At 41.3% G+C, this 20115-nt stretch overlaps 1 protein-coding gene across 1 annotated transcript in view; it reads left to right on the forward strand.

The window, feature by feature from the left end:
* RSU1 (Ras suppressor protein 1) overlaps nucleotides 1-19817 on the forward strand; it is a 104255-nt gene extending 84438 nt beyond the window's left edge. The window contains exon 9 of the mRNA XM_081932327.1: nucleotides 19351-19817. Within this exon, the coding sequence (XP_081788453.1) occupies nucleotides 19351-19453 (103 nt within the window). The 3' untranslated portion in view covers nucleotides 19454-19817. The remainder of the gene's footprint in view (nucleotides 1-19350) is intronic.
* Nucleotides 19818-20115: the final 298 nt, after the last annotated feature.

Below are 20115 nucleotides of genomic sequence, written 5' to 3' on the forward strand. Positions count from 1 at the left end.
ACCTATGTTGTCAAATTATATTTCATTCTCTTCATGATGTAAAAATATCAGAATTTTTTTCAAAGTCAGTTCAGAGCAATCAACCTTCCATCAGTAGCTTCGGCTAATGCATGTTGGTCTATCAAGGCTAAAATGATCAAGCAATACATTCATCATCAGGAAGCTGCTTTGTGGAATTGCTTTAAAAGGATTGAGACCATGGCATGGGGTGGGATATTTTACAGACTGTCTCAATCCAATCACATGACCTGTCCCATCCGCAGGAGAGAAACATTGCGGATCCCATCTATGACGGAGTATTGTCCTTCAGAGCCCCCTGAGGAGGAGAGCTTTTTCTGCCTCAATGTCTTCCCTTTGAAACATCGCCCACACCAATCCAGATATTGGCTTTGCCATCTGGCCTTGGGATCCAATAATTGGGTGGTGAAACTGCTAAAATGTTTGATTTTTAAGAAAATTAAGTTCTATCCTACATATTTTTGGTATAGTTTTTCCAGATTTATAGCCATTAATCCATTTAATGATTTTGTGGTTATTTATTTAGTTGTTTTTCATATTATTTTTGTATTTTTATCTTTCTATGCCCAGAGTGATGACAATGAGATGGGGGGGGGGCATATACAATTAATTAATTGATTGATTAATTGAGACAAGCATTTAATTCATATACCATCCACTTAAAAAAGTAGAAGCATAAAAACCATTTGGCCAGCCCTGTCAATTCCTGAGTCAAAATCCAACAATTTGTTGGCTTTAAAAAAATTCTAAAAATGAAAATTCTATCGTTTGATCTCTTTCAAATAACAAGCTAAAAGATGGGCCGGTCCACCCTGCTTAAAAATATGCCTGCTTAAAAAGAACCATTTTCATGACATGAAATTCCAATAAAAAGGATTTTGTTCAAACCATGCATTTACATCTCTTTTTATGTGTAGCTCCTACACCTGGCATGTCAAACTCAAGGCCTGCAGGGAGCTTGGATCTTGCCCATAGAACCAGCCTGAAAATAGCAAAGCACGATCCCGCGGTGCCTCTGCTAGGGAAAATGGACTGCCTTCTCCAAAGTCCTGTAGCAATTCCCTCATTATGTCCAGCTCCGTACTTTGGCATGCAGGGGAACAAAAGAAGTTCATGTGACTACCAATAAAAAGTTCAATCAGGGATATTTTTTCATAACCAAACAAAAATGTATTTTCTCTGCAGTTCACACCCCCTTGCTCACTGGTTCTGGATGTCACAAAGCAAAGCCCACATTTTGTAATTAACCTCTGCATCCAGAGTGCTGCAGGAGGCTGAGTGCTGTCCCACCCATCCTGGCCGTGCCCTTGGCCATGCCCTCTGCCTTCTGAGGTCAAACACAATGCTGGTGCGGGCCCTCAATGAAATTGATACCCCTATCCTACACCAACACATAAATGCAACCAGTTTCTCTAGGGCAGACCACATATTCCCAATATCTTTGAATCACAACAGTTTTCCAATGTCCAAAATACTGTAACTCTCTCTATAAAACTCTTTCTCCATATCTTCAGTCTTTCCTAAAATACTCCTCTCCCCTGCTTAATACACAGATCTACACACTTTCCATACCCTGTTATCCCATAGAGATGCATGTGCACACTATATGTATAAACTTCTTGTTCCCTCACCCTCTAGAGCAGCAGTCCCCAACTTTTTGGCACCAGACATCAGTTTCGTAGAAGGCAGTTTTTAGGCAGATTCGCTCACTTACTGGACACTCAACTGGTTTTGTGGGGGACAATTTTTCTACAGATGAGGGAATGTTTTTTGTTTCACTTGTTCGCTCACCACTCAAATGATTTCATGGAAGACAACTTTTCCATGGACCAGGGAAGGGGATGGTTTTGGTTTTGCTTGCTCATTCGCTGTTCACCTCCAGTGGGCGCTGTGCAGCCCACTTCCTATCAGGCTATAGACAATACTGATCCAGGGACTAGAGATTCAACAGACAAAACTCTCTTTTCCCATATATATCTGCAGCAAAACATCTCTTCAGATATCTGTAGGCCATATTCCCTTTCTCTACTAATTGTCTAACAATAAACGTAAGTGACCATAGAAAGCAGCTTCCTATATCTTACTGCTTCGGAATATGTTGTGTGTCTTTCTTCATCTAGGCTTGGAAATTGTTTTCAGCCATTGAAGTTTCTGTCAACTTCCAGGGGGACATTTTACAAGCATTACAGACATTCAGTGTAAAATCTCATTGTAGGGAACATGGTTAGTACTAAACTTCCTTTGGTGAGGAAGAATGGCACACTTCAAAATTATTGCTGGAAAATATTATTGCTTTAATTCATGCTGAAATAAAACATGACCTGGTATAACAGGGATGTCAATGTGAACTACAGTTCAGCAATAAATATTTGAGCATCGACAGAAAGATAAACTAAGAAAAAAAGCAGTGCCAAGTCAACAATGTTGTCACAAACTTTGCAGAATAAAGTTGTTTGATTCCTTCCCTGGTGATTTGGCTGCAGATGAAAATGTCTTCAGGATTAAGATTTCATGCTTGAGTTTCCATTCCCTCCGATCATCCATCAGCAAATGGATGCATCAAAGATCATTTTCTTTCTTTCTTTTATGATTAGTTAGATATGTTGGCAGAAATATGAGAAGCATTTGCTATTCCTATACACTTATGTGCATAGATTTTCTTTGAATGCATAAGCGAACATTTCTTTAACCCTAATATACTGCAGCTTCAATTTATACCACCAATCAATAGCATCACAAAAACTTCCAAGGATGTCAGTACTAAACTATAGCCAATGATTCTTAAAGCATTTAACTGAGGGAATTAGATGTAATACTTTTTATCTTTGTATATCTTTGTAAGAAATGATAACTTGTTGTAGCTAATTACAGTTTTTAAAACATTGCATCAATTGCATATTTACAATTTGTAGAACTTGCACTTATAATTTCTGTTACGTACTTAATTACATTGTTCTATCAGGTCAAAATGTTTTTGGTAGCTATCTTGAGAAGTATACAGGTAGTCCTTGACTTACGACCACTTACTTAGGGACCATTTGAAGTTACAAAGACTTCTCCAGGGATTCTTATGACCCAGATCCAAAGTTATGATTACTGCCCTTTTACATGACTGTATTTTATATGCTCAGCAACCAACTTGCATTGATGGCTACTTGCAATCCTGCAATCACATGATTATGTTTTGTATTATTTTTGCTAAAAAATAAATGGCATTTAGCTCTGATTTTCAAAAAGCCTGACCATTGATTTGCTTAATTACCATAGTGTTTGCTTTATGACCACGGCATTTGCATTAACAATCACTTCAAAAGAAGATAATAAAATTGAGTGACCCATTTTACAACTGTTATAGCTTATTACTATAATGGGCAGATTCCATCATGTTGTAAGTCAAAGATTACTTGCAGAGGGATCCTAAGGCAGGCTTTTTAATATGAATGAATTGGGCTACAATATACATTCTGTTATTCCTAATTAGTAGATAAATAGGCATTTGCCTGGTGTTTAATTCAAAGAAAGTGGAAATCACAGAGGCTAAAAGGCTGTCCTATCGGCACATCAAAAAAAAAAAAAGGTTTTGGATTTTCTTTTATTCTGTATTTTGTCTGAACAACAAAATCCAGTTAATCCAGTTATCCCCTTCAATCTTCACAATCTAGCCCATTATGATGCAGTTGTAGACAGGAACTGTGATTTGGATTCTTACATTTACATCTGTATATATCTCTGTCACAGAAGTGCATTTCTGACCTAAATTTTAACTTATAAATACAAATTTTAAGCAGTTAAAATGTAAGGGAAGAAATTAACAACTTTGCTTTATTGAAAAAAAAATCTCTATATATTTTAGACATTCTTCGGAGGCTCCAAAAACGGGCCAGGTACCATGGATGACTCATCTGCTGTGTATTGCCCACATTAGATCGATTCTGAATGCTTCCAGAATGGTTTTCTTCCTTTTGTTTATTCAATCTCATCATGTTTTGATTTCAGTACAACCACTAAAGTAATTGTTCTCTTTAACAGCAGTCAAGGACTTCCTTTCATCATGGAAGAGTCATTGTTACTTAGTTTAATGGCCATTTCATTTCATATATTTATTTATTAGACATATACGTGCCATTTACCATGTATAATGCAATAAAAATACAATGAAGCATGTGTTATAAAAATTAAATATAAACCCAACTTAAACATAAATGTTTGGAACCTGTTTTTTAATAACGTTTGCTAAAGTACAACAATAAAGAAGAGATGAACAAATTTTGGTAGGAAGGCTGTTTCAGAGTACAGAGATATCAGTAGAGAAGAAAAAGCACGTCAAGGAAGTGAGGAATCTGAAGCATATTCTCCCAATCACCCAACTAGTGATTAATTGGAGAAAGTGGTCCTGCAGATACTAAACCACCTATAATCAGATTAGATGAGTTGAATGTGTAGAAATTTGATAAATAAATGTATAAATTTTAAAAAGCAACCGCAACCTACATGTATAATTAGCCTTACTACAGATACCTCTTGAATTTACTACCATAATGAAGTCTGCCCATTTACGACTGTAAGTTGTGATGGTCATAAAATGGGTCATTCATGTAAGTGACCCAATTTTACAACCTTGGAGGGATCATTAACTGAATGTTGTGGTTGTAAAGTAACAACCATGGTCATGGAAAACTGAAAATAAATGCCAGTTTTCAGCAAAAAAGCCATAAAACATAGTTACGTGACTTTAGGATGCTGCAAACAGTCATAAATACAGGTCAGTTGTTCAACACCTGAAATGAAGCCAAATGGCTGCAGGGAGAGTTCAGAACTTCAGAATAGAGTTGTAAGTATCCCAGGGAGATCCATCATAACTTTTAGTCACATGTTGAGGGCTACTTATATAGAGCTGTATAGAAAAGTTGGGGGGGGGGCAACTGAAATTTCATGTATCTTGAATGTAACAGATGAGCACCGCATGTTAATAAAGTTAATAAAAAATGCATCCTGATGTAGACTGCTATATTTTCCTGTAATCTATATTTTGTACATAATTGGTGAATAGCCAGCAAGTGACTAGAGTTCATTGCTGGAAGGCATTATAAGCAACTTTGTAGTATGCTGTTAAACATTAAAACAAACAAAGATAGCATCTATACTTTGCAAATACAGAATTCTACAATGAAGGGACTGAAAAGACTCCCTTCTCCTCCTGTCATCCTATAGGACTCAACCTAAAATCACTGGAATTTGGGAAGAATTTCTTTGGCTGGGATGCAACCCAAGGAGCTTTAATCCTGTTGCAGGAATTCAGGGTCCTCTTGTTTTAATGTTATTACAGTTCATTATACTCTCATTTAATTGGGTGGCCCCCATTAATTGACAGTGTCCTACTTAGCACTCTATACATCTTTAGCACATGGTTATCTCGAAGCAGTTAAAACAAGGAACTAATTAGCTGGAGGATTGATCTACAATGCCATTTCAAAATATAAGAAATAAGGGGGGGGGGGTTTGTAATAAAAATAATGGAGAGGGGTGTGTGTGTGTGTGTGTGTGTGTGTGTGTGAGAGAGAGAGAGAGAGAGAGAGAGAGAGAGAGAGAGAGAGAGAGAGAGAGACTTAACTGATGTGTATTCATTACAGGAAGTGACATTCACTAACATGGACTCTCAGTCCACCTTGTTTACATGGTAATAGCTATGAAAAATTGCTGATGCCTTCTCTGTTACCTACACTGCACTGTAATTAATATCATATAGCTTTGTTTTGAAAGCCACACCCCTCCATCTATGTTACTTTGACACAATCTTATACTGGGTACCTGAGGGGAAGGACCTCCAAAGCTCACATTAGCTAATAATGGAGGTGTGTGCTAATTAGGAAAATCTATCAATAACTCCCTTTATAATCTTCAGCTTCTACAACAACAAAAAGTGGGGCAAGTAAATTAAAATGTGGATTTAAGATTGGAAAGGAAAATTGCCAAGGGATTGGAGCCTGACTCTGATTACACTTGACTATCTCCTTTTTAGGTTGATAAAGGTAACTTACATTTTTCAGTTTCAGCTTTGCATTGTTTAGTGGTGTTCATGAGAATGCAATAAATGGTATAAATTCCTTCTAAAATACAGTACGTTGTTAAATCTGTGATCCTTCTTTTGCCATTAAAAAAAAGAAAAGAAAATTTCTGTATCTGTATAATTAATTTATTAAGAATTAATACTAACAGTAAGTAAGAAAGAAATCTAGGACAAGAATATAGATTTTTTTTTTAAAAAGACGTGTGGAAAAAAGAGAAGAAAGAAAAAATCTCCCCCTCAAAAAAGATAATAATAAGAAAAATTTCCCCTTCAGTCCCAGCAAGCATATTCCACATTAACAATTTATTGCTGTCTCTTAAATTATAACCAGATACATTGTCATTCCATAGCCCATCCTATTTTCTATAAACTCATCTCTAAACCTTTGGCTGTCTTATTGCTCAACAAAGGTCCAATAAAAATTAACAAAAATACCTAACAACAGAGAGATTTAATCTCCCTTTCCATAGAGTTTAAAACCCCTCGTAACAATTGATGAGTGGGGTAAAAATGCTACACTAAAGATCTGGTTGATTGTGCAATGAACCATAATACCTATTCCAATTCAATTCCGTTTTGATTATAATCACAGACCAGCATTACAAATAAAGCAACAACAACAATAATAACAACAGACAATAATATATTATGATTAGTGATAGATTATCAGTGGGTGGCTAGCGTCTGCCTAATTTTACATACAATATAACAAAATTTGACCACATTCAAAGAAACTACTTTGCACTGTTCTGATAACAGCAGTTGTACATAAAAGAGATTTCGCAGTATTTTATTAGATGAGGTATTATAAAGTGAGTCCATGAATCCTTATAAAAGATGTAGTGTAACTGATCATGAGCTGTAGTTCTAATTGGCCCTTGTCCATAGGATCACAATAATCTCAGCTCATCTTGTATTTTTTTGTACTGACCCTCCAAAACTATTGTGGGAAGTGCATTGCAGCATGCTAAAGTTAATGCCCTTCAGATTTTTGGAACAGTTATATCATAAAAGTGTCTCACTGCTTTAAAAATGAGAGAGTTTGATTGCTCAAAAAAAATTTTTTGAGAAAGAGCAGCTGATATTAACCATAATAATAATATTTATTCCAGGTCCTTAGGAAGGACTTGATAGGTGGATAAAAATGCCAAATCCAGCCTAAACATCTGTCTGACTGGAATGAACTATAACAATAATAATTAAAAAATGGAAGTTATTAAATATTACCAGAAATAATAAGCCATTATTTAGATATCTAAAGTGTAAAAACATAAATATTACAAAATTATCCACTACACCATTGAACATTGCGAAAAGAAAAGCTATCCAATCCAGCTAAGCATTCAACATCATCAACAATAGCAACTATTTTTGTGATTTTTTTTCCTCCTCTTGCTCCCAGTGATTCTTAAATCCCATAGATAAAAATCCAATTCCTCTTTTGTCTGGTTTCTTTTGTTGAACTTATCATTTTTATCAAAGTCCATTTATACTGTACTTTTCATGAAGTAACTTCAGTAAATCTTTTTTTAATTCAAAAGGATAGTCCACATTGTTCTTAGGGTATATTATTTGTATATCTCTTGATTTTTCAATGATCATCCAAATCCGCTGTAGATCCACTATTTCCATCTCTTTCTTGTAAGTTGTAATTTTCAGTCTCCTTTAAAGTCCATTTCACTTGCCTTCAAAGTGCTATGTTCATCTTCAATAACCATATTTTGTTCCAGTAAAGTGTTAAGAAGTTCAATCACTTCATTCACTCACAGATCAAAAATTTTCTTTAAAGTACCCGAATTTTTTCAGGGTTTTCTCTTTCTAATTCATTTCAAAATCTTTCCTTAAATCAGTTTCACCAAGCCTTAGTATTTAAACTGTTTGGAAACAACTTTAAAATCTAAAGTCATTCCTTTGCTGTCTATTGCAAAAAGTTACAAAATAAATAAAGATACCCGGTTGTGAATCCCTAGGTGTGAAATGGGGCCCAGGGAGGCAGTTGGGCCTGCTGATTGTATACTTGGCTCCTCGCTATACATCAGCGGCCCTGCCCGAGCTCCTCGAGCTGATCTCAGAGACGGCGGTTGAGATCCCCAGGCTTTTGGTCATGAGGGACTTCAACCTGCCGGCGACGGGAGCAGCATCTGAGGTGGCTCGGGAGTTCATGGCTTCCATGACAGCCATGGGCCTGACCCAATTAATTCAGGGCCCCACACACGAGGGCGGTCACACACTGGACCTTATTTTTGTATCTGAACAGTGGACGAGTGATCTGGGAAGAGGGTTACCCCCCACCGCGAGGAGGCGGAGCCAGCCTCTCCAAGCTGGTACCGCCCCAAGCACCTGATGGAACCGGATAGGTTCCAGACGGAACTTGGGCCACTACCTGTAGCCCTGACCCGCGCTCGGTCGGAGGACCTAGTCGACACCTGGAATAGGGCGACGGTGGGGGCCTTGGACCGGGTTGCGCCTCTGCGACCTCTCCTACGGCAACGACCCACCCGGGCTCCCTGGTATACCGAGGAGCTTAGGGTGATGAAGCGCCATAGGAGACGTCTAGAGAGCAGGTGGAGGTCCTTACGCTCCGAATCTGACCGAACACAGGTAAGAGCCTATTTACGGACCTACCTTGTGGCATTGAGAGCGGCCAAACATAGACATTGTGCCGCTCTCATTGCGTCTGCGGATAACCGCCCTGCCGCCCTGTTTAGGGTGACCCGCTCTCTCCTGTCGCAGGAGACGCGGGAGGCACCCTTGCAGGGAAGAGCCGAGGAGTTTGGGGAATATCTGCAAGACAAAGTCGCTCAGATCCGGAGCGGATGGGCCCCCCTCAGTGGACCGGACGAGCCGACATCAGTGAGTCTTGTGAGCCCACTCTGGGAGGAGTTTGACTCTGTTGCCCCCGAGGACTTAGACGGGTTGCGTGGACGGCTGCGACCCACCACATGTTCAATGGACCCGTGCCCCTCCTGGTTGGTACTGGCATCCTGGGAGGTGACGCGAGGCTGGCTTCTGGGCCTGGTGAACGCCTCATTGAGCGAGGGTTCCTTACCGACTGCCTTGAAAGAGGCGGTGGTGAGGCCCCTGCTCTAGAGGCCTTCACTTGACCCAACGGAGCTAGCTAATTATTGTCCAGTCTCCAACCTCCCCTTTTTAGCGAAGGTTGTTGAGAATGTGGTGGCGCAGCAATTTCCACGTCACCTCGACGAATCCGTATATCTAGACCCACGCCAGTCCGGCTTCCGACCCAGGCACAGCACCGAGACAGCCTTGGTCGCGTTGGTGGATGATCTCTGGAGGGCCAGAGATAGAGGTTGCTCCTCTATCCTGGTCCTATTAGACCTCTCAGCGGCTTTTGATACCATCGACCATGGTATCCTACTGCACCGGCTGGAGGGGATGGGAGTTGGAGGCACCATTTTACGGTGGTTCGGCTCCTACCTCTCCGGCCGGATGCAATATGTGTTGACTGGGGGGCAGAGGTCAACCCCGAGGTCACTCTCTTGTGGGGTGCCGCAGGGGTCGGTCCTCTCGCCCCTTCTGTTCAACGCATACGTGAAGCCGCTGGGTGAGATCATCCGTGGTTTGGGGGTTGAGTACCATCTGTACGCTGATGATACTCAGTTGTACATCTCAACCCCAAGCCACCCCAACGAGGCTGTCGAAGTGATGTCCCGGTGTTTGGAAGCCGTCGGGGTCTGGATGGGGGACAACAGACTCAAACTCAACCCCTCCAAGACTGAGTGGCTGTGGCTACCGGCGCCTCGGTTCAGCCAGTTGATTCCATCACTGGCCATAGGGGGCGAACAATTGCCCCCTGTGGAACGGGCGCGCAATTTGGGCGTCCTCCTAGACGCCCGGCTGTCAATGGATGATCATGTGGCAGCCGTGGCAAGGGGGGCGTTCCACCAGGTTCGCCTGGTGCGCCAATTGCGCCCCCTTCTGGACCGTGATGCCCTACGCACAGTCACTCATGCACTGGTGACGTCTCGCCTGGACTACTGTAACGCTCTCTACATGGGGCTTCCCTTGGGACGCGCCCGAAGACTGCAGCTAGTCCAGAACGCAGCTGCGCGGGTAGTCATGGGGAGTACTAGGTACTCCCACGTAACACCTCTCCTGCGCGAGCTGCACTGGCTACCTGTGGTCTTTCGGGTGCGTTTCAAGGTTTTGATCACCATCTTTAAAGCGCTCCATGGCATAGGGCCTAGTTACCTGCGGGATCGCATCCTTCCACATACATCCCTGCGGCCAATCCACTCTCACAGGGAGGGCCTTCTCCTGGTGCCGTCCACGAGGCAATGCCAACGGGCGACTCCAAGGAGTAGGGCCTTCTCTGTGATGGGCCCAACCCTCTGGAATGACCTCCCCCCCGATATTAGAACCACTACTGACCTCCGCTCCTTCCGACAGAAACTGAAAACACACCTGTTCCGACTGGCTGGTTTGGCATAACTTTAACGTCTACCTCCTGGCATACACATTCTTCTGGTTTTTAGAGGGATATTGTTTTAAATTTAACTTGATATTTTAAACTTTTGTATTGATTTATTTATTAGCTGTACAGTTTGGCATATTTTACCCTCCTCTTATACATGTATTTATATAGTTATTTCTACGTTTTAATCTGTTGTATTTTGGTACGCACTGTACACCGCCCCGAGTCCCTTTCGGGAGAGGGGGCGGTATATAAACGCTAATAATAAATAAAATAAATACTTTACAAAACTGAAAAGAGGTATTTCATTTCTTTCAAACATTGAAGGAAAGGTCAGCCAGTGACTTCTAGGCTTGTAAGTTGTAAATGTTCTTTTTTTAATCTTAAAGAGACAGTACAAAATATTAAACTCAAAAGTGATTAAAAACCTTACATCCACTGGGGATGATTTGACAGGCAGTTCTGATTTGAGAATGTTGGTTTGCAGTGCTTAAATTACAAAGCAATGTATTCTCTTAATCTTGAGTAATTTGAGGGGATAAAATATCAGTGGCCTTACAGGCCTATTCTTCCTCAGAAGGGTCATTGTGGAACACCTTAAGCAGAAATCTGCAAATCTACTAAGAATAAAGATGTTTTCCGGAAGAATTTTGCAGGATTAGCCAGGATTGGGTATTGTGATGTCCAATTGGCCTCGAGACAGAGTTAATTTGAAGCCACGCCTCTGCTCCTTGCTTCTGGTTCCCAGTTTCAACTCTGTCTGGCTGAAGAAAGACAAGTTGCTTTTGGTTCCTGATTCTTCCAAAAACGATCCAGTGCCATCCTGCAAATTCCTTCTCCCTGCCTTCTTCCCCTTGCCTCCATCTGATACCTGGAAGCCTCCCCTTGGTGTGGCTCACTCCCGGCCACCAGTAAGGGATTTAAAAGTTGCTTCTTGGGGCTTTAGAGGCAGGACGCCATTACGGTGGCCATTTTGGGGCCTCAATTCCTGTGGGCCGCATGGGCTGGGGCAGAGGCTACTATGAAGCCTCATTTTCATCCCTGCCTTCCTGGGTGGTCATCCTTTCTGCAGCGGCAAGGGCCCTGCAGGCCCAGAGCGACGCAGGACAGTGAGGACCACGTGGCACGCCATGTGGCGCTGCAAGCAGCCATGCGGCTTGCAAAAAGGGCAGGAAAGGTCTACCAGAGGCTGATTTCGTCGCATGGAGATTGGGGGAAGCTGTTTTTTGGTCACTGCTGTTTCTGGTGGGCTGAGCCTGGTGGAGCTCTGACCTGGTGCCATGGCAGATGCAGGGGAGAGGCCGGATTTCCCCCCCCCCCATTGTCCCCTGGGGAGGGGACCTCCAGGGGGGCCCAAGTGAGGCCTACAGCCTCTGTGAGAATGCGAAAAACTGCAGCAGCTAGAAAATCCTCCAAGGCCTTGCCAAAGGATAAGGAAAGGAGGCACAGGGACCTGGAAAAGCAGGTGTCCAGGGCTGAACAGAGGGGTAGGCCTAATTCTCCCTTGAGGTCTAGATCACCCATTAGATCCAGGTCTAGGTCTACTCACAGGGGGGATTCCCCAGTGTACCTCAGGAACATTTCACCTCCCCCCCCCCACCCACTCTCCATGGTGGAACAGGACCCTATCTAAGGGATCCTTTTCAGTGCAGGGGGGCCGGGGGGGATAGTCCCATCAGGCCATCATTGGCTCCACAATCTGAAAGCTGTGCACAAGAGGAGGAGGAGGAGGATTCCTTCGTTAGAGACATGGAGCAGCTTCCAGGAAGCATTCAGAAGTTTATCTCCTTTACAATTTCACATGGAATTTCTGCTGGGTTACATAAGGGATCTGTGTGACCCGCAATGGTGGCAAAGGTCCCTGTGGGGTCTTGCCACTGTTCAGGCCAGGCCGAGGCCTTCCCCCTTGGAGGTGTGCCAGCCTGTTTCTCCTTCTCTGGCTAGCAAGGGTTTCATGGCGGGGGATCGGGTTCAAAGAGAGGTAGACATGTCTGATGATGAGGATCCCTCAAAACCTGAGGCACCAACATTTTCTGATCTGTTTCCTCCGGATTTGTTCAAGTCACTGTTGCACAAGGCCAGGGCCACAGAGGGTGCCAAAGAGGGTGGCTGGAGAAAAAGCCGGAAGATCAAGTTTATTCAGAGCCTCCTCCAGCGAAGGAGGACATCCCTGCCCCTAAGTTGTTCCTAGAGATAGTTAAAAAGCAGTGGTTCAGAAAGTGATATCAGAGAAAGCGGAGTTCAAATTAGTGGCACCCTACTGGCCGCGCTGGGTGTGGTTTGCGGACCTAATGTGCGTGTCAGTGTCACACCCGTGGAGAATCTCGGGGAGGGATGTGGACCTCAGACAGGGGAACCTGGTGCATTCCAAGCCACAGTGGCTTCAGCTAGCCATGTGGAGATTGAGCAGGAGCGCCTAAGCGCCGCCCAGCTTTCACAGAGGGTGATCTCCACAATTGAGGTTTCACGCAAGGGTTCCACCACTAGGATTTATGATTCCACCTAGCGGGTCTTTGCAGAGTGGTGCCGGGTCTCAGGAGGAAATCCTCGCAAGGCTTCGGTACCACACATCTTGGAGTTCCTCCAAGATGGATTGGATAGGGGGCTCTCACATGGCACCCTCAGGAGACATGTGGCGGCCCTCTCTATGATTATTCGGGGGGAGGGGCTCCTTCCACTTTCCCAGGTCCCGTTAATTAAGAGGTTTTTGAAGGGTACAGGGGATCTCCATCCCCTGGTAGTCCACAGGTTTTCGACATGGAGCCTCACTATGGTTCTCCAAGCAATGACAGGAGCACCATTCGAACCTCTGAGGACGGTTGACCTGAAGTTCGTAACCCTTAAGGTAGTGTTCCTTGTGGCGGTCACCTTAGCCCGTTGCATCTCCGAACTGGGGGCGTTGTCCTCCAGGTCGGATATTTGTACTTTCCACAATAATCGGGTCATCCTGCGACTGGATCCGACTTTTATTCCCAAGGTTAACTCCCTTTTCCACAGGTTGCAGGAGGTGGTATTACCGGATTTTTGTCTGGACCCGTCTCATGATAGGGAGCGTCTTTGGCACCAGCTGAATGTCAGGCATGCCTTGCGCATTTACCTGAGGCGCATGGAGGGCCTCAGGAAGTCTGAGGCGCTCTTCGTTTCCTTTTATCCGTCTTCCCTGGGGAAGAGTGTGTCCTCCTTGGCTATAGGGAAGTAGATCAAACTGGCCATCGCATTGGCCTATTAGGTTCAGCACCTTCCAGTGCCCCAAGGCATCACAGCACACTCCACCAGGAGTGCGGCTACCTCGGTGGCCTGGGCCACCCAGGTGCCTATCACGGAGATTTGCAGGGCAGCTATGTGGGCGTCCCCATCTCCCTTTATCAGGCACTACAGGTTAGACGCGTTTGCATCAGCTGATGCGCCGTTTGGTCATAGGGTGTTACAACAGGTGGTAGCGCATGAGGGGCCCAGGACCAATAGTGCCCCCCCCCCGAGGGACGTTAACTTGGGTATGTCCCAATGCTGGCTAATCCTGCAAAATTCCTCCGAAAAATGACAGTTGGTCTTACCTGAACTGTTGTTTTAGGAGGTTTTGCAGGATTAGCCAGGTTCCCACCCTAATGTTGGTCCAGGGTTTGGGGGAGTTCAGGGGGTAGGGTGTGTTCCCTTATGACTTGTTTTCAGGTGTTTTGCAGTGGGCTTGACTCGTTGAAACTGGGAACAAGAAGCAAGGAGCACAGAGGTATGGCTTCAAATTAACTCTGTCTCGAGGCCAATTGGACATCACAATACCCAATCCTGGCTAATCTAAAAAAAATTGAAACCCACCACTGACCTGTTCCCTGTTTTCAGAATGTTATGAAAAACAAAACATACGCGAAGATGCCTAGAAATGGTACTGGCATAACATCAACAATTTATATAAGTGAGGACCAGGGAATATGTTCTACACAATAGAGAGCAAATCATGCAAATGACAGTTGTCTTACCTGAACTGTTGTTTTAGGAGGTTTCGCAGGATTGATTGATTTAAAGGGATTATCAATTGGAAAAGAAGGAAAATAAAAAAGAGAAGAGCTACTTCCAAATAATTTACTCAGAGCAGAAAGATAAGAGAGAAAATGATTGTGCATCCATATCCTTTAGCACTTACTTTTTTATTGCCCATCGTTTTTCTAGTATAAGTGAAAGATAATGAGCTTTTCTGGTTTGAATGTTGGACTTGGATCAGGAAAAAGCCGATTTAAATCCCTGTTCAACCATGAGACTCACCAGCCCTTCCACTTTCACTCAACCTAATCTAGCTAGTAGAATTGTTGGGCTTATAAAATGGTCAGGGAGAATCATGAGTTCCTGCAGAAATGCATGGGTTTGATTATTATTTACTACAAATATTTTTGTACCACATAGTTGTATTATTCTAAACGTTCATTAAAACATTCCTGAGAAGTGAATTTTGAAAATTTAAGGTTGCTGTTTCTAATGGACTGCTGGATCTCCATAACCTAAAATAAATATGTTATCAGTTAGTTAATAACACACTTGTGCATTCAGATACACTCACTCCTAGATAAAACAAATCCAGACATAAACATATCACACATTGTCTTTGGCATATCAAATGAATTTGTACAGATGTTGGGTGGGTCACTGTTTCTCTTTATTCTATTATGTTAGAGAATATAGCTGGTGGCTGTTGCTGCGTTTAGCAAAAGATTTAAGTGGAGAGAAAGGGAAAATTCATTCAAGATATTTTCCATATTTCCCACTCCTTTTATACCACGTAAAAGTTATAAGCACAAATAACAAGATTTATAGCTAAAACGTGTGAGAGTTTCAAATATGGTGATTTATGTTTTAAATTGTAGCATTTAGCACTTCATACTTTAATTTAGACAGATCACCTATTTCCTTAAATGCTTAAGTAATGTTCCAAGCTGCAGTTATTGATTCTCTCTGCATTTATTACAAGGAGGTTGTATTTGCCCTGTCCTCTTGGGAATGCAGCTCCTGAACTGCATCTTTGCCACTGACAGCTCAGACCTCTGATACATAACCAAAGGCCTTGCCTAATACCCCTGCAACTGTTCAGGGAATTTTTATTAAGTAAAGGCATCATTAAAGTGGACAGAATGATGAAGTTTAATGAGCATCTTTCTCCCTTATTGTTAGTTTTGCTGTTGCAGCCAGAGTACTCTCATTTGTTACTCTCAGTGGGGCAGGAAAGAGAATACAACAAGCTTCTTTTAAAGGAACTGGGTACCTTTAAAAAAAAAAGATTTGCATATTTCATCTGGTAGCAGACTTCTCAGCAAGTATGCATTTATAACCACCTCTATAACCAAGAAAAAAAAAGCTAGAAAAATCTTATTTAACCAAGATGCTTATTTGTAAAAAACATATTTTCAGATTCATATTAAAATCTGGAAAACAATGTACCCATTGCCTTTATAAGAAATCTGCATATCACTTTCTAGTGATTTAGAAAGATTCTGCCAATTTTCAGTTGCAATTATAGCACCAATATCTTTTTAGTTTCTTATCTGGGAAAACCTATAGGTGGATCCTAACTCCACAGAGAATTCCTGCTTCTAAAGATTTGGAAATGGTGCATTTGAAAAGCATTTTGAAAATGTATTGGATCACAAGCTGAATATGAGTCAGCCCAATGATCACACTGCTGAAAAGGCAAATGCAGTTTTCGGCTTCATCAATAGATATATGATCTCTAAATCTGTGCACAAATTACACACATACACACACAAAAATGCTTCAAAGATTTCCTAGCAGTTTCCTTGCACGCTCACCTTCCTTGTGCATACATAAACCACCGGTAGCAGTTTCTCTGTCTGCATGTGTATGCACAACCACTTTCCAAGTGGAGACAGACACGTGCAATCAGCCAGGAATAGTTTCCACTTGAGTCTGTAAAGTGACAGGGCTGCTTTAATAATTCAAAAAGAGGTGCTTTGTATTCATTGCTATCATTCCAAAGCACCTGTTTTGAAGGATTTGAACAGCTCTAATAATTTCTGATTCATTGGGTGTATAAGTTCCACTATATTCTGCATACAGTTTTATTAGACATTACTATGTACGGGCACCAAACTGTAAGATTAAAAAAAAAGAACAGATGTAAAGAATATTAGATTCACAAAGTTGAAAAGGCATCAGAGATTATCATCTCATTCAACCTCCTGCTCAATGCAAGATTCACTAGAGCACCCTAAAACATGACCATCCTTAGCTTGTGACTTCATTTGTCAGTTTCATTCTGTTGTCTAATAGCGTAGATGTCCTTTCTGAACCAGTTTCCTTCTAGTTTTAATCTTGAACTTTCAGTCTTGCCCTCTGAGGAATGAATCCATAAAGAATGAGTCCAGATGAACAGACTCTAAGTCTTACAAAGAAATGCTGAGGGACCTGCCTATTTTGTAGCTTTCAGAAGAAAGGATAAAGCAGAGATATGTAGCCTCTCTTTCAAGGACTTGAAGACATACTACATAAAAATTGCCATGCATAAAATGAGCAAAAAAGTTACAGGAAAGCAGATTATGTTTAAGTTGTCAAAAACTTCTTATCAGTAGAAATTCAATTCACCAACATAGGTGGTGGGCTCCCACTTCTACCTGTGTTCAGGAAAAGCTGATTTCTTCCATTTCTGTGCTTCTGTAGTGTAAAGGTCTAATACATTATTAGTGCAATGTAGTTAATGCACCCACACACTATAAACAATTACTTTTGGCATAATTCTGTCATGTCATTGTAAAGGACGTTTTTATTATTGCAACCATGTTATCGTTGCCATTCAATAATCATCTTTTTCCAACAAAATCACCAAAAGAAAGCTATATTTTGTATTCTGAAATTGCAAATAGGTCTAGTCTACGGAGTCCCTTTGTTAAATTATTAACATCCTTTTTCAATTTTGTGACACGCATAGTCATAGAAGAGAAGCTTGGGACAGAAACTGTAACACAGTGAGAACTGAACTTTTATACTTCAATTAGTTTTGCTTCAGAATCCAAAAATAGATCTAGATCTTGATCAGAAATTTACTAAGAGTTGTCAGAGTTGTGCCTTAGAACCATTGAGAATCATATATCGGTATTCTTCAATTTAACAACTGTTCATTTAGCAACTGTTTAAAGTTACAGTGGCTCTTAATAACAAATGATTCACTTAAGAATCATACAAAAAGGCCCAAAAATCTGGGGTGACTCATTTAAGAATTGCCAATGGAATTTGGATCACAACCTGCTTTAAATTGAGGACTACTGGATGGGTGGATGATAGCTGGATGGATGGATGGATGGATAGATGGATAGACAGGTGCAGATGCAAACATACATCTGGTGGCGTATTGGTTAGAATGCAGTACTGCAGGCAAACTATCTGCAGCCTGGAGTTTGATCCTAGCATGACTCAAGGTTGACTCAACCTTCCATCCTTCCAAGTTTGGTAAAATATAAAACAATTGTTGATGGCAAGATGCTGACTTTGTAAACCAACCAGAGAGTGCTTTAAAGCACTATGGGATAGTATGTAAATCTAGGTGCCATTGCTATATATGTATCTCCTTAATATGTAACAGGTTTGGTGATATTGCCTTCCCCAACACCTCCTTTGCAAATGATTGGGATATGGCCTTTCAGAATTCTAGAAGCCACAATATAACCAGTGAATGACAGTTTGGAAAAGGCATTGGGATATCCTCCTTTTGCACCTTTCTGATTTAGCAAGTTCAGTACAGTTTTTAAACCTTACATCTCAAGAACTCATCACTTACATATTGAGCAATTTCTTTTAACTTTTTCCTGTGATTTGAGTAAGAGGCCATGTTCAACAAGATAGATACCACCCTTTAGGGAAGGAATTGTCAGAATAGGCCCTTCCTGTTTCCTTAAATTTAATCAAAATCTACTGAACTAATTGGATGAAACACACATATGGTATGTATGAATCTACCTTATTAAGGTTTCCAAGTATTGTCCTCTCTGATTGGTGCCCACAGTGTCAATATAAACATTTGCTTTGAAGGTTGAATGTGCTGAGCTTGGTGGCATTTGTATGATATATAACAGATTCCAGATTTTGCTTGCTTTTGTTACCATATTTTATGATTGGTATGGCTGTTGTCCAAGTAAAAAAAGTTTAGAGAATCCTTTCTCTCTTGACACCTCAAACAACCTCTAAAAGACACTTTGTCAACAGAGCAAGTCTTACATTTGCATCCTGTTTGTTTTGAAGGCTTTTAATTTTAGTTTAAGTAGGAATTACTCATAAATTATCCATTAATTGCTCTCTGGTGTTCGGTGTAAATCCTTTCAGCCTTAGAGTCTATTTAGCTTTCTTGTGAGTGCCAGCAATCTTAATTGCAGGATACTTCGTCAACATTTAATCAGGGGGTCTGTATTAATGTGGCATTGATGTGTTGGTAGCTCTTTTCCAGCAATCCATCATGTGTGAGAAGCTGGCACTATTGCTTGGTGTCACTTTATCAAGCCCTTGAGTATTCCAGTTAGACTGCAAGCTCACTTTCCTTGATATCGCCATTCTGTCTTATTAGTTTAATCCAATTTTTGTCAGTGTCTCCAAACCTTTAAGAATTTAAGAAGTTTTTTCTTATTTTGCCTTCCGTGTTGTTTTGGTGTCTCCTTTTTCCTCCCAGTCTGATTTAAAATATATATATATCAAGATTTGGATGTCTTAGGGAATTTCAAAACTGGGTGAATTGTTTTTCATTTAAAAAATGATATTATTAGACAAAATGTTTTCCATGCTGGGTTGAAAGCCCTGAGTTAGTGTTAGGGCTAACGGTGTTCTTTGTCTAATCTCTTTGCAGCCTTTATGGAAGACACATGCAGGCAAATCCTGAACCTCCAAAAAAGAACAACGACAAGTCCAAAAAGATCAGCCGTAAGCCTCTAGCAGCCAAGAATAAATAAAGCATCAGCATACGCCATCCTTCTTACATTCTTTCCTTTGCATGTGCTTACATTGTTATGTTTTTATCATAGGAAACTGTTGTTTTATAAAGAAAAAGAAATAAAAACCTCTTTATATCCACAGGAACGTGCAAATTGTCTAAGATAGTTAATCCATTGTTAGAATTATTAACCACCTATTGCTTAAATTATACAGACATTTTATTCACCAAAAACAACTTAATCTATTGTGACTACATATGTGTAAAATGCTTCTTTTAAAAAATAATTAATTCCCACAGTTGGCTACATTTTATTGCTGCATCACACCATGTATCATTCATATTTTGTTATCTGTTATTAATAAATACAGCTTTAAAAATGATTTTGGAAGAACCTGTGATTTTTACTGTTTATTAGCCAATCTAAAGCATTGTAAAACTCTGGAAGTACCAGTAGTTCTTCCCAGGCAGATCTCAGGTAGATGAGTTGTCCAAAATTACAGTTTCACTAGTTTGCTTTCAAATCTTTTGGCTCTGTTCTTGAGTTGAAAACCCAGATGTCAATATCCTATGAAAAAAAACAAGGTATTTTTCCCCACTCTTGCCATAGGAAAAGATACTTATGAACACTGCGGAATCTCGGGCAGTCCTTAGTACATGTTGGCAAATAAAATGAATCCA

Source organism: Natrix helvetica, assembly GCF_964273705.1.
Source record: "Natrix helvetica genome assembly, chromosome: Z".
Lineage (NCBI taxonomy): Eukaryota > Metazoa > Chordata > Lepidosauria > Squamata > Natricidae > Natrix > Natrix helvetica.